The 16,916-nt window shown below is 46.1% G+C and overlaps 1 protein-coding gene across 1 annotated transcript in view; it reads left to right on the top strand.

Annotated features, from left to right (window-relative positions):
* LOC148431243 (uncharacterized) overlaps positions 1 to 16,916 on the top strand; it is a 257,621-nt gene that overhangs the window by 219,611 nt on the left and 21,094 nt on the right. The window contains 1 exon segment of the mRNA XM_088466172.1: positions 3,534 to 4,121. Coding sequence (XP_088322298.1) covers positions 3,534 to 4,121 — 588 coding nt within the window.

The raw sequence follows: 16,916 nt of genomic DNA, 5'->3' as shown, positions 1-16,916 counted from the left end.
ATATTACACCTCTTCCCTGCAAGCCTGGGGGCAGCATGTTACACCTGTCTCTATCAGCACTGGTGCTTACATCTTATCTTACACTACATCTCATGTATATTACACCTCTTCCCTGCAAGCCTGGGGGCAGCATGTTACACCTGTCTCTATCAGCACTGGTACTTACATCTTATATTACACTACATCTCATGTATATTACACCTCTTCCCTGCAAGCCTGGGGGCAGCATGTTACACCTGTCTCTATCAGCACTGGTACTTACACCTTATCTTACACTACATCTCATGTATATTACACCTCTTCCCTGCAAGCCTGGAGGCAGCATGTTACACCTGTCTCTATCAGCACTGGTACTTACACCTTATCTTACACTACATCTCATGTATATTACACCTCTTCCCTGCAAGCCTGGGGGCAGCATGTTACACCTGTCTCTATCAGCACTGGTACTTACACCTTATCTTACACTACATCTCATGTATATTACACCTCTTCCCTGCAAGCCTGGAGGCAGCAGCATGTTACACCTGTCTCTATCAGCACTGGTGCTTACACCTTATATTACACTACATCTCATGTATATTACACCTCTTCCCTGCAAGCCTGGGGGCAGCATGTTACACCTGTCTCTATCAGCACTGGTACTTACACCTTATCTTACACTACATCTCATGTATATTACACCTCTTCCCTGCAAGCCTGGGGGCAGCATGTTACACCTGTCTCTATCAGCACTGGTGCTTACACCTTATATTACACTACATCTCATGTATATTACACCTCTTCCCTGCAAGCCTGGGGGCAGCATGTTACACCTGTCTCTATCAGCACTGGTACTTACACCTTATCTTACACTACATCTCATGTATATTACACCTCTTCCCTGCAAGCCTGGGGGCATCATGTTACACCTGTCTCTATCAGCACTGGTACTTACATCTTATCTTACACTACATCTCATGTATATTACACCTCTTCCCTGCAAGCCTGGGGGCAGCATGTTACACCTGTCTCTATCAGCACTGGTACTTACATCTTATCTTACACTACATCTCATGTATATTACACCTCTTCCCTGCAAGCCTGGAGGCAGCATGTTACACCTGTCTCTATCAGCACTGGTACTTACACCTTATCTTACACTACATCTCATGTATATTACACCTCTTCCCTGCAAGCCTGGGGGCAGCATGTTACACCTGTCTCTATCAGCACTGGTACTTACATCTTATCTTACACTACATCTCATGTATATTACACCTCTTCCCTGCAAGCCTGGAGGCAGCATGTTACACCTGTCTCTATCAGCACTGGTACTTACACCTTATCTTACACTACATCTCATGTATATTACACCTCTTCCCTGCAAGCCTGGAGGCAGCAGCATGTTACACCTGTCTCTATCAGCACTGGTACTTACACCTTATCTTACACTACATCTCATGTATATTACACCTCTTCCCTGCAAGCCTGGGGGCAGCATGTTACACCTGTCTCTATCAGCACTGGTACTTACACCTTATCTTACACTACATCTCATGTATATTACACCTCTTCCCTGCAAGCCTGGGGGCAGCAGCATGTTACACCTGTCTCTATCAGCACTGGTACTTACACCTTATCTTACACTACATCTCATGTATATTACACCTCTTCCCTGCAAGCCTGGGGGCAGCATGTTACACCTGTCTCTATCAGCACTGGTACTTACACCTTATATTACACTACATCTCATGTATATTACACCTCTTCCCTGCAAGCCTGGGGGCAGCATGTTACACCTGTCTCTATCAGCACTGGTACTTACACCTTATCTTACACTACATCTCATGTATATTACACCTCTTCCCTGCAAGCCTGGGGGCAGCATGTTACACCTGTCTCTATCAGCACTGGTACTTACACCTTATCTTACACTACATCTCATGTATATTACACCTCTTCCCTGCAAGCCTGGAGGCAGCATGTTACACCTGTCTCTATCAGCACTGGTACTTACACCTTATCTTACACTACATCTCATGTATATTACACCTCTTCCCTGCAAGCCTGGGGGCAGCATGTTACACCTGTCTCTATCAGCACTGGTACTTACACCTTATCTTACACTACATCTCATGTATATTACACCTCTTCCCTGCAAGCCTGGAGGCAGCATGTTACACCTGTCTCTATCAGCACTGGTACTTACACCTTATCTTACACTACATCTCATGTATATTACACCTCTTCCCTGCAAGCCTGGGGGCAGCATGTTACACCTGTCTCTATCAGCACTGGTACTTACACCTTCTCTTACACTACATCTCATGTATATTACACCTCTTCCCTGCAAGCCTGGGGGCAGCAGCATGTTACACCTGTCTCTATCAGCACTGGTACTTACACCTTATCTTACACTACATCTCATGTATATTACACCTCTTCCCTGCAAGCCTGGGGGCAGCATGTTACACCTGTCTCTATCAGCACTGGTACTTACACCTTATATTACACTACATCTCATGTATATTACACCTCTTCCCTGCAAGCCTGGGGGCAGCATGTTACACCTGTCTCTATCAGCACAGGTAAAAATCCAGCCAACAAGGAATCCCAACTCATGATGCCAAACTCAGAGGACAGCTCCTCCAGGCATAATCTGGTGGCTACAGACCTGTGCAGTTACACATTGTCCTGCTGAATGAGTTGCTCCCATCTAGTAAATGCATGAAATGACTTACTATGGAGCATCGATAAAGTCACTTATACCGTGATATGCTGCCATTGTCACTGTTAATTATACAATGGATGTAAAGATGTCTGCCTAGATGTAGTATTTCCTCTGAGGAAGATACCATGTCATGCAGGATGTGGTGGGATGTACTAGGAATGGAAGCGGCTGTCTCAGTTTTCTGGCACATGAGTATATCAATATCAGTATATTTTGGTGCCAGTTAATAATATATATGTTACTTTAACATCTGCCCATTTGATTGCAAATTCGGGACATTTCACCATAATCTTTATTTGTATAATGAAACTTGTAATCAAACATTCATATTTCCGTATATGTAATTTATTCCCAGCAGATGGATGTAACAGCCGGGATGTCTCAGAGGATCATCTCAATTTAACTCAAAATTGTGAAATTATTGATGATATCACCCGAGATTCTCCAGTAGAAAACCCAATTATACCCCCAGTACCTCACAGTGCAGATATATCACCTGATCTGTCTGATCATGGGGAGTGTTCTCCTGATAACTCTGATATTGGTGCATCTGTTACATCTCGTACAGTAGATAAAATATTTCCTTGTTTTGTAGATGCCATATGTATTACACAGAACACAAAGCTTATTACCCATCAGCCAGCTAAGGCAGGTGATAGACCATTTCCATGTCCTGAGTGTAGGAAATGTTTTACAAAGAACTCAGAACTTGTTACACATCAGAGAAGTCACACAGGTGAGAAGCCATTTCCATGTCCTGAGTGTGGGAAATGTTTTACACGGAAATCTCAACTTATTATACATGAGAGAAGTCACACAGGTGAGAAACCATTTCCATGTTCTGAGTGTGGGAAATGTTTTACAAAGAACTCAGAACTTGTTAGACATAAGAGAAGTCACACAGGTGAGAAGCCATTTTCATGTTCTGAGTGTGGGAAATGTTTTACACGGAAATCTCAACTTATTATACATGAGAGAAGTCACACAGGTGAGAAACCATTTCCATGTTCTGAGTGTGGGAAATGTTTTACGAAGAAATCATCTCTTGTTACACATCAGAGAAGTCTCACAGGTGAGAAACCATTTCCATGCTCTGAGTGTGGGAAATCTTTTACACGGAAATCACATCTTGTTATACATGAGAGAAGTCACACAGGGGAGAAACCATTTCCATGCTCTGAGTGTGGGAAATGTTTTACACAGAAATCAGATCTTGTTACACATCAGAGAAGTCATACAGGCGAGAAACCATTTCCATGTTCTGAGTGTGGGAAATGTTTTACAAAGAAATCATCTCTTGTTACACATCAGAGAAGTCACACAGGTGAGCAACCATTTCCATGTTCTGAGTGTGGGAAATGTTTTACACAGAAATCAGAACTTGTTAAACATCAGAGAAGTCACACAGGTGAGAAACCATTTCCATGTCCTGAGTGTGGGAAATGTTTTACACAGAAATCACATCTTGTTATACATCAGAGAAGTCACAAAGGTGAGAAACCTTTTTAATGCTCTGAGTAAGTGGAGTTTTTTAGGTGACACTTTGTATGATTGTAAGTGAGAATAATTATGCAAAGAATAAATCCCAGCATAGTATTTCTCCTGTCACAGGCTCTTTATTGAACTATTCACATTTATTTTCTGTTATGGCCTTATTTCTGTTACTGTACAAATTGCATTATTGTGTATTTGTTCATTTTCGTCTGAAACCTGACAGACAAGTTCCTGCAATAAACCTCCCCCCAATTCACATTTATATAGTGAGGCCTAATTTTGAGCCTTCAAAACACACCCGTGTGGATGCCCAGCATAGACACAGTCACTGAGCTGTAAGTCATGTGTGTAAGATATGGCCACCTCAGAATCACTTGTAGTTACTCAGAGATATAACTAAGAAAGAGGCTGTCGCACCATGAGGACACAGCAACAGTGAGGCATAAGGACTGTCCTATATGTGGGGCCCCGGGATGGAGTTGCAGTATATATATATTAGTGTGTCTGTATGAGACAGTACTCTCTCTTTTATCTGAGGAAAGAAGAGGCTGGGAAGATATTTTTGAAAATAAATTTTGTATAGCGATATATTCATACAGGTTACATTGTAATTTTATGCTTCTGTCATCTCTTTATATTTTAAATTCTTTATTAAATGTTTGTAAAATACTGTTATTATAGGACTGTATTTAGTGTCTATGTGTTTGCTAGATGTGGATAGGTATGATATAACTGAAATGGTTGTAGTGTAATGGCATGGCTGGTTCTGGGAAGGACTAAACATATGATGGAGGACAGACCATTAGGTAACAGACACTGCACTACTGAGTTTACTTATATAGTGTTATGAAAAAGTTTTAGCCCCCTATTGATTTCTTCTAATTTTTGCCTATTGAATTAAAATGTTTCAGATCTTCAAACATAATTAAGACAAAGACAACCAGCATACACTTAAAATAGTTTTTAAATGATAATTACATTTATTGAAGGATAAACGTTATCCAACACCTATATTACCCATCTGAAACATTATTTGCCCCCCCTAAACTTGATAACTGGGTGTGCCACCTTTAGCAGCAACAATTGCAATCAAAGTTCCTCCAATAGTGCATCAATGACTCATCCAGGCAGTCACTAAAGAACCAAGATGGACATCTAAGGAACTGCAGACCTCGCTCACCTTAGTTACTGTCGGCATTTGTGAGTCCTCCATAATATACAGAATGGACAAAAATGGTATCTATGGAAGAGCTGAAAGGTATATACCACTGCTAGCCAAGAGGAACATCAAGGCTGGTCTCACATTGATGACCCACAAGCCCTTTCTGCAAGTGTTCTGTGGACTGACTGGTAAAAACTCACTCTTTAGAAGACAGGTCCTGCTACATATGGCACATGGTGGTGTGATGGAGGGGGGATGTATTGCAGCTTCACAATCTTAGTGACCTGCCATAATAAATGGAATCATGAATTCTGCTCTCTATCAGAAAGGGGATAATGTTCGGTCATCCGACCATGATCTGAAGCACAAACACAATTGGATTATGCAGCAAGACAATGATCTGAGGCACAAGAGCAAGTTCACATCTGAATGGCTCTAAAGAAAGAAAATTAAGGTTTTGGAGTGGCCTAGTGAAAGTCCTGACCTAAATCCAAATGAGATGCTGTGGCAGGACCCTAAATGGGAAGTTCATGCTCAAAAACCCACCAATGTGGCTGAGTTAAAGCAATTTTTCAAAGAAGAGTTGGACAAAATTTCTCCACAGTGATGGAAAAGACTGATCTCCAGTTATCGGAAGCGTTCAGTTGCCGTTGTTGCTGCTAAAGGTGGGACAATTGGTTATTAAGTTTAGGGGGAGGGGGCAATTAATGTTTCATATGGGTGATAGAGCTGTTGGATAATTTTTTTACTTTAATACATGAAATGATTATTTAAAAAACTATTTTGTGTTACTCAGGTTGTCTTTGTATTCAATTTTGTTTGATGATCCGAAATAAGTAACAAATATGCAAAAATAGAAATCAGGAAGGGGGCAAAAACTTATTCACACCACTGTAGCTATCACAGAGGGCTAAATGTGTGTGTAACATATACAGTGCTGTGTGTGCTGGGTACATTTATCCAAAAAGGAACATTGTGATCACAGTCTGTGTAATGGGTACAGATCCTGCCACTTCCACCTCAGTTGGATGGAGAGAAAGCAGAAGATAGTTAAGAGATTGTAACTATACAGTGGATGTAAAAGTCTACACACCCTTACTGATATTACAGACATATGTGATGTCATCCTGACATCAGCATAAATCATATCTGACCTTTTCCTGCCTCTATATAAAGTGACCCAGCAGCCCCCACACCCTGCACGTCAGGAACAATTAGACAATTTTTAGCAAGAAGCAAAATAAAAAAAGTTCATGATGGGACTATCGCTCTGTGGTTACTCAGCGACATTTATTATCATGTCCAAAGGTAATTATATATCTACCAGCAATAAAAAGTGATTGTGATTAAACTGGAATAACTGTCTTAATTGTAAACACTTGGCTGCTGATTTTTAGCATCAATTCTGGGGGTGCAGGAAAATTAGCTAATGTTGGGATAAGGTCATTGGCTCAGTCACACATCTTCATCTTGGGCGCGACCCTTTGGCGATGCTTTGTTGTCATTTTCGAAAATTGGGATTTATGACCTAGGCGTACTGAGTTTGTCCCTCTCCTTACCCTGGTTTTGGCAGTTGCCAAGAAGGTAATTATAAAAACTTGGACTGTGGCCACCTCCAGCATTTCTGGGCACAGTAGAATCCATGTTACTCCAGATTCTATATTTTGATCATAGAGCCACATTACCGAATATAGAGAAGCGGACTATCTGCTTTTACACAAAATGGGAGTTGTACAATGAAACTAAATACTGTATATCTACTCAAAATCATATTATGAAGTTATTTGAAACAACGACTATGTATCTTTTATAGACAACTTTCATAACATCTTCATTTCTTATTTGGTCTATCTACTTTGCTGCTGTGTTTGTACTGTGGGAGGAGCGGGGGAGCTGGAGGCTAAAGTGATCTTTTGGCTTCGTATCTAATAAATGTGTTCATGATGAGCGTGTTAATGCTATTAAGGCTATGACCATTATCTTTGGGTTTTTTTTATTTCTTTTATTTTTACTTATTATTTGTATACCCTGTATTTAGTTTACTGTATACTTTGGTTTTATTCTTGTTTTTTTTTTCTGCCACAAGATACCTATTTTACCTTTGAATTTTATTGCATTTCATCTGTAGACAGATTAATCTGTATTTTTGAACTATTCTACATTGTCTTTACCTTTTATATTGTAATTCCTAGTATATTTTCCATATTGGTTTCTGACCTATGATGGTTTTCGCACTATTTTGTATGTTTCTTTTTGTGCCAATAAACATAAAAAATTTTGAAAAAAAGAAAGAAAATGTGATTGTGATTAAACCCAAATACAGATCAGCTGTTCCAGTATGAAGTCCTTGATTACTGGGATAGTCTGCAAGGAGCTTTCAAACAACTATGTGGTAATGTTAAAAGCCATTACATGTACCATGGGGAATTATAAAAACTATCATTAATAGGGTGGAAAATGTGGCACAACAGGAACATTCCTACGATTAAGACGTTCCTCCAAAGTTGATGACAAGGAGAAAACTCATCAGGGAAATTACTGAGAGGACTCAGTGGCGTAGCCGGCAGGGTTTAAGGTAGAGTGACTGCTCCCACCACCTCCGATGAAAATATGTTGCCACCTTGGCAGCAGGAAACTAGACGAAGGAAAGGCAACAATGGAGGCTAACACAGGACTATGACATACAAACTCTCAGCCCTTCCAGTAGGTAAGTGGGATTGGAGGTGATCATGAAACCGGTAGGGGGTCCAGGTCTGGAGGGTGGGATGATCTATATAGTGTGGTTAAAAATATTACATAGTTACCTAATCTTTTTTTTAATAAAGCTCAGAGTCTCGTAGTGTGGGGATCATACTAAAAACACCTAGCATATGGTGCCCCCTCCATCCACCACCTTTGCTTGAGATTCCTATACCAACTTCACTCCCCATCTGGTCAAAGACTGGTGCTCCACACTGGTGGGGAGGTGTACAGGGAGCTGCTACAGTCTGGAGTCTGCATGCATGCTGTCCCTGCTCTTCAGACCTCCAGCAATGAGGGCACACTTATCACCCTCACCTCCTTTCTTCTACTGGGCACACTTATCACCCTCACCTCCTACTGGGCACACTTATCACCCTCACCTCCTTTCTTCTACTGGGTACACTTATCACTCTCACCTCCTTTCCTTACTGGGCACACTTATCACCCTCACCTCCTTTCTTCTACTGGGCACACTTATCACCCTCACCTCCTTTCCTTACTGGGCACACTTATCACCCTCACCTCCTTTCCTTACTGGGCACACTTATCACCCTCACCTCCTTTCCTTATTGGGTACACTTATCACCCTCACCTCCTTTCCTTACTGGGCACACTTATCACCCTCACCTCCTTTCCCTACTGGGCACACTTATCACCCTCACCTCCTTTCCTTACTGGGCACACTTATCACCCTCACCTCCTTTCCTTACTGGGCACACTTATCACCCTCAACCTTTTTTCTTGTACTGGGCACACTTATCACCCTCAACCTTCTACTGGGCACACTTATTACCCTCAAACGTCTTTCTTCTACTGGGCACACTTAGCACCCCATCTCTCCCGTTCAGGGCACACCTAGCACCCGCACTCTTTCGTTCTGGGCACACCTAGCACCTGCACTCTCCCATTCTGGGCACACCTAGCACCCACACTCCCCTGTTGTGGCCACACCAAGCACCCCCTCTCTCCTGTTCTGGGCACACCTAGCACCCCCTCTCTCACTTTTTGGGCACACCAAGCACCCCCTCTCCCCCATTCTGGGCACACCTAGCACCCCCTCTCTCCTGTTCTAGGCACACCTAGCACCCACTCTCCTGTTCTGGGCACACCTAGCACCCCCTCTCATCCGTTCTGGGCATACCTAGCACCCCCTCTCCTGTTCTGGGCACACCTAGCACCCCCTCTCTCCCGTTCTGGGCACACCTAGCACTCCCTCTCTCCTGTTCTGGGCATACCTAGCACCCACTCTGTCCCGTTCTGGGCATACCTAGCACCCCCTCTCTTCCGTTCTGGGCACACTTAGCACCCCCTCTTTTCCGTTCTGGGCATACCTAGCAACCCCTCTCTTCCGTTCTGGGCACACTTAGCACCCCCTTTTCTGTTCTGGGTATACCTAGCACTCCCTTTCTCCTGTTCTGTGCACACTCAGCACCCCTTCTATCCCATTCTGGACATACCTAGCACCCTTCTCTCCCTTTCAGGGCACACTCATCACACCCATACTTTATACACTTATCGCCCCATACTGGGCACACTTATCACACCCTCCCTCTGTTACTGAGCACACTTAGCATCCCCTCCCTCTCTCTATTACTGGGTACACGTAGCACCCTCGCCTTTTTTCCTTACGGGTCACACATATCTCCCTCACCCTCCCTCGGTACCTTCTACTCTGCCTCCCTAACTGGGCACAATTAGCACCCCTTCCCTTCTTACCTTACTGGGCACACTTTGCAGCCCCACCCTCCTTACTTAACTGAGAACCCTGAAACTTCCTCCCTTGCTGGGCATACAAAGCGCTTCAACACTCCCTCTTTCCCTGGGCACACCTATCACCCCCCCATACCAGGCACACCTATCACCCCCCCATATCGGGCACACCTATCACCCCCCCATATCGGGCACACCTATCACACACCCCATACCGGGTACACCTATCACCCCCCCATACCGGGCACACCTATAACCTCCCCCATACCGGGCACACCTATCACACACCCCATACCGGGCACATCTATCACACACCCCATACCGGGCACATCTATCACCCCCCCATACCGGGTACACCAATCACCCCCCCATATCGGGCACACCTATCACACACCCCATACCGGGCACACCTTTCACACACCCCATACCGGGTACACCTATCACGCCCCCATACCAGGCACACCTATCACCCCCCCATACCGGGCACACCTATCACCCCCCCATACCGGGCACACCTATCACTCCCCCATACCAGGCACACCTATCAACACCACAAGCCGGGCACACCTATCCCCCCCCCATACCGGGCACACCTATCACCCCCTCATACCGGGCACATCTATCAACACCCCAAGCCGGGCACACCTATCCCCCCCATACCGGGCACACCTATCACCCCCCCAAGCCTGGCACACCTATCACCCCCCCCATACCGGGCACACCTATCACCCCCCCTATACCGGGCACACCTAACACCCCCCCCTATACTGGGCACACCTATCAGTGACAATGGAGCTGCTCCTCTGGGCACAGTGGGGTCACCAGCTGCCGCCGCATCTCTCCTGGGGGCCCCGGAGCCCCTCCCACCCTGACTGCCTGTAACCCTGCCCCCGGCTCCGCCCAGCGCCTGACGTCAGGATAGTTATTCTGGCGACAAGAATCTAACTGTGCGTTCCACAGACAGGAAGTAGTATCCTCAGCTTTTTCTGGGTGTTTGTTGTTCGGGGCAACGCAGAGAGGAGACATCACTGTGTCCGGCATCCGCAGGTAATGTGCCTACTGTACAGGGGGAGCAGCCTGTGGTGTCCTATTATACAGGGGGAGTAGCCTGTGGTGTCCTACTATACACAGGAGCTGCCTGTGGTGCATACTATACAGGGAGAGCTGCCTGTGGTGTCTATTATACAGGGGGGCTACCTGTAGTGCCTTATACAAGGGAAGTGGCCTGTGGTATCCTGTTCTTATTATACAGGGGGAGCAGCCTGTGGTGTCCTGTTATCATTATACAGGGGGAGCAGCCTGTGGTGTCCTGTTATCATTATACAGGGGGAGCAGCCTGTGGTGTCCTGTTATTATTATTATTATACAGGGGGAGCAGCCTGTGGTGTCCTGTTATTATTATTATACAGGGGGAGCAGCCTGTGGTGTCCTGTTATTATTATTATAAAGGTGGAGCAGCCTGTGGTGTAATATTATTATTATACAGGGGGAGCAGCCTGTGATGTCCTGTTATTGTTATTATTATTATACAGGGGGAGCAGCCTGTGGTGCCCTGTTATTATTATACAGGGGGAGCAGCCTGTGGTGTCCTGTTATTATTATTATACAGGGGGAGCAGCCTGTGGTGTCCTGTTATTATTATTATTATTATACAGGAGGAGCACCCTGTTGTGTCCTGTTAGTATTATACAGGGGGAGCAGCCTGTGGTGTCCTGTTATTAGTATTATACAGGCGGAGCAGCCTGTGTTGTCCTGTTGTAGCAGTAACTACAGAGTAATAATAACAGTAATGAATGGTCAGGGAATAACACATAATAGGTATAACATGTATGTATATACCAGATGATACATAACAGTAGCTGGGGAAGGACACAGACAGGCCATGTAACAAAGGGCAGCACTCCCTGAGCTGAGACTGTCAGGGCATCTTGTTATACTGAGTAATAGAGACTCTCTCATAGACAGCCAGTGACTGTGACAGTCCCCAGATCCTCAGAATGTCACTGATTATCCCCCAGGACATGTCTCACCCCACCCTACATTGCACACACACGGCCGGCAGGCTGGTCACACATGACACCTACATCTGAGGGCAATGGTAGGGTAACTGTGGCCTTCAGCATGACATGGTGCTCTGGGACTTATGGTTCATCTACAGCTGCAGAGTCACATATAGTCAGAGTGATGATGATCATTATTGGTGATTCCTTCTCTCATTCTCTTTGCTGTCTGCTGTCCTGTCCCAGAATAAGACCCCCGGCCAGGAGAGGAGCATTGGTGTAACGTTATGCAGTACAGCGCTGTGTTCCGGGCTCTGAGGAGCCTTATGGGACTGGGTCACAGGAACCTCTGACACTGACCAGGGCTCTATACCTGGGGGAAAGGGGAGACTTACTGGTCACTCACTGTTACATGTCTGACTGTGTTACATGTGTTCTCTGTGATGTCTATTATATTTATTCTATTTATTCCTAGTCAGTCCTGCTGTGAGGAACCAGAGTCTTCACTACACGTCACACGTTCTCTATTCTCACTAATTCCCTGAGGATGGACAAGGACGGGAGTCACAGGACTGAGAGGATCTTACATCTCACCCTGGAGATTATCTACATGCTGAATGGGGAGGTGAGGGGATCTGGGAGTGTCACAGTGACATCACTTATATCTATAGTAGTAATACAGGGACATGACTGGGGAGGTGAGGGGATCTGGGAGTGTCACAGTGACATCACTTATATCTATAGTAATAATACAGGGACATGACTGGGAAGGTGAGAGGATCTGGGAGTGTCACAGTGACATCACTTATATCTATCGTAATAATATAGGGACATGACTGGGGAGGTGAGAGGATGTGGGAGTGTCACAGTGATATCACATATCTATAGTAATAATACAGGGACATGACTGGGGAGGTGAGGGGATCTGGGAGTGTCACAGTGACATCACTTATATCTATAGTAATAATACAGGGACATGACTGGGGAGATGAGGGGATCTGGGAGTGTCACAGTGACATCACTTATATCTATAGTAGTAATACAGGGACATGACTGGGGAGGTGAGGGGATCTGGGAGTGTCACAGTGACATCACTTATATCTATAGTAATAATACAGGGACATGACTGGGAAGGTGAGAGGATCTGGGAGTGTCACAGTGACATCACTTATATCTATCGTAATAATATAGGGACATGACTGGGGAGGTGAGAGGATGTGGGAGTGTCACAGTGATATCACATATCTATAGTAATAATACAGGGACATGACTGGGGAGGTGAGGGGATCTGGGAGTGTCACAGTGACATCACTTATATCTATAGTAATAATACAGGGACATGACTGGGGAGATGAGGGGATCTGGGAGTGTCACAGTGACATCACTTATACCTATAGTAATAATACAGGGACATGACTGGGGAGGTGAGGGGATCTGGGAGTGTCACAGTGACATCACTTATACCTATAGTAATAATACAGGGACATGACTGGGGAGGTGAGGGGATCTGGGGGTGTCACAGTGACATCACTTATATCTATAGTAATAATACAGGGACATGACTGGGGAGGTGAGGGGATCTGGGGGTGTCACAGTGACATCAGTTATATCTATAGTAATAATACAGGGACATGACTGGGGAGGTGAGGGGATCTGGGAGTGTCACAGTGACATCACTTATATCAATAGTAATAATACATGGACATGACTGGGGAGGTGAGGGGATCTGGGGGTGTCACAGTGACATCACTTATATGTATAGTAATAATACAGGGACATGACTGGGGAGGTGAGGGGATCTGGGAGTGTCACAGTGACATCACTTATATCTATAGTAATAATACAGGGACATAACTGGGAGGGTGAGGGGATCTGGGAGTGTCACAGTGACATCACTTATATCTATAGTAATAATACATGGACATGACTGGGGAGGTGAGGGGATCTGTGTGTGTCACAGTGACATCACTTATATCTATAGTAATAATACAGGGACATAACTGGGAGGGTGAGGGGATCTGGGAGTGTATGCAGTGATATTTAGTGTCTCCCTCAATACACAGGATTACACATTAGTGAAGAAGACATCCGTTGAGTGTGAGAAACTCAGCAGCCGTCCGCGTGTGTCAGGAGGACTGAGCAGGACCCAGAGCCCCATCACGGTGCCTCCACCTCACTCAGTGATTCATGAGAGACACAATGACCACAAGATCCTGGAACTCACCAACAAGATCATTCAGCTGCTGACTGGAGAGGTGACTGCTGGGAATGGGACATTATACAGTAACACAAGGGGATGTGTCTGGGTGATGACTAGAGAGGTGATTGTTGGGAATGGGACATTATACAGTAACACCAGGGGATGTGTCTGGGTGATGACAGGAGAGGTGACTGTTGGGATTGGGACATTATACAGTAACACCGGGGGATGTGTCTGGGTGATGACTAGAGAGGTGACTGCCGGGATTGGGACATTATACAGTAACACCAGGGGATGTGTCTTTGTGATGACTAGAGAGGTGTCTGCTGGGAAGGGGACATTATACAGTAACACCAGGGGATGTGTCTGGGTGATGACTGTAGAGGTGATTGTTGGGAATGGGACATTATACAGTAACACCAGGAGATGTGTCTGGGTGATGACAGGAGAGGTGACTGCTGGGATTGGGACATTATACAGTAACACCGGGGGATGTGTCTGGGTGATGACAGGAGAGGTGACTGCTGGGATTGGGACATTATACAGTAACACCGGGGGATGGGTCTGGGTGATGACTGGAGAGGTGACTGCTGGGAAAGGGACATTATACAGTAACACCAGGGGATGGGTCTGGGTGATGACTGGAGAGGTGACTGCTGGGAATGGGACATTATACAGTAACACCAGGAGATGTGTCTGGGTGATGACTGGAGAGGTGACTGCTGGGAATGGGACATTATACAGTAACACCAGGAGATGTGTCTGGGTGATGACTGGAGAGGTGACTGCTGGGAATGGGACATTATACAGTAACACCAGGGGATGTGTCTGGGTGATGACAGGAGAGGTGACTGCTGGGAATGGGACATTATACAGTAACATCGGGGGATGTGTCTGGGTGATGACTGGAGAGGTGACTGCTGGGAATGGGACATTATACAGTAACATCGGGGGATTTGTCAGGGTGATGACTGGAGAGGTGTCTGCTGGGAATGGGACATTATACAGTAACACCGGGGGATGTGTCAGGGTGATGACTGTAGAGGTGACTGCTGTGAATGGGACATTATACAGTAACACCTGGGGATGTGTCTGGGTGATGACAGGAGAGGTGACTGCTGGGAATGGGACATTATACAGTAACACCGGGGGATGTGTCTGGGCGATGACTGGAGAGGTGACTCCTGGGAAGGGGACATTATACAGTAACACCGGGGGATGTGTCAGGGTGATGACTGTAGAGGTGACTGCTGTGAATGGGACATTATACAGTAACACCTGGGGATGTGTCTGGGTGATGACAGGAGAGGTGACTGCTGGGAATGCGTCATTATACAGTAACACCAGGGGATGGGTCTGGGTGATGACTGGAGAGGTGACTGCTGGGAATGGGACATTATACAGTAACACCGGGGGATGTGTCAGGGTGATGACTGTAGAGGTGACTGCTGTGAATGGGACATTATACAGTAACACCTGGGGATGTGTCTGGGTGATGACAGGAGAGGTGACTGCTGGGAATGCGTCATTATACAGTAACACCAGGGGATGGGTCTGGGTGATGACTGGAGAGGTGACTGCTGGGAATGGGACATTATACAGTAACACCGGGGGATGTGTCTGGGTGATGACTGGAGAGGTGACTGCTGGGAAGGGGACATTATACAGTAACACCGGGGGATGTGTCAGGGTGATGACTGTAGAGGTGACTGCTGTGAATGGGACATTATACAGTAACACCTGGGGATGTGTCTGGGTGATGACAGGAGAGGTGACTGCTGGGAATGCGTCATTATACAGTAACACCAGGGGATGGGTCTGGGTGATGACTGGAGAGGTCACTGCTGGGAATGGGACATTATACAGTAACACCGGGGGATGTGTCTGGGTGATGAGTGGAGAGGTGACTGCTGGGAAGGGGACATTATACAGTAACACCAGGGGATGTGTCTGGGAGATGACTGGAGAGGTGACTGCTGGGAAGGGGACATTATACAGTAACACCGGGGGATGTGTCTGGGTGATGACTGGAGAGGTGACTGCTGGGAAGGGGACATTATACAGTAACACCGGGGGATGTGTCTGGGTGATGACTGGAGAGGTGACTGCTGGGAAGGGGACATTATACAGTAACACCGGGGGATGTGTCTGGGTGATGACTGGAGAGGTGACTGCTGGGAAGGGGACATTATACAGTAACACCGGGGGATGTGTCTGGGTGATGACTAGAGAGGTGACTGCTGGGAAGGGGACATTATACAGTAACACCGGGGGATGTGTCTGGGTGATGACTGGCGAGGTGACTGCTGGGAAGGGGACATTATACAGTAACACCGGGGGATTTGTCTGGGTGATGACTGGAGAGGTGACTGCTGGGAAGGGGACATTATACAGTAACACCGGGGGATGTGTCTGGGTGATGACTGGAGAGGTGACTGCTGGGAAGGCAACATTATACAGTAACACCGGGGGATGTGTCTGGGTGATGACTGGAGAGGTGACTGCTGGGAAGGCGACATTATACAGTAACACCGGGGGATGTGTCTGGGTGATGACTGGAGAGGTGACTGCTGGGAAGGGGACATTATACAGTAACACCGGGGGATGTGTCTGGGTGATGACTGGAGAGGTGACTGCTGGGAATGGGGCATTATACAGTAACACCGGGGGATGTGTCTGGGTGATGACTGGAGAGGTGACTGCTTGGAATGGGGCATTATACAGTAATACCGGGGGATGTGTCTGGGTGATGGCTGGAGAGGTGACTGCTGGGAATGGGACATTATACAGTAACACCGGGGGATGTGTCTGGGTGATGGCTGGAGAGGTGACTGCTGGGAATGGGACATTATACAGTAACACCGGGGGAGGTGTCTGGGTGATGACTGGAGAGGT

This window comes from Taudactylus pleione, unplaced genomic scaffold (genome assembly GCF_031769625.1).
Source record: "Taudactylus pleione unplaced genomic scaffold, aTauple2 ptg002601l, whole genome shotgun sequence".
In the NCBI taxonomy this organism is placed as follows: Eukaryota; Metazoa; Chordata; class Amphibia; order Anura; family Myobatrachidae; genus Taudactylus; species Taudactylus pleione.
The sequence above is the reverse complement of the archived record's forward strand: the minus strand, read 5'-3'. Positions and strand labels throughout refer to the sequence as shown.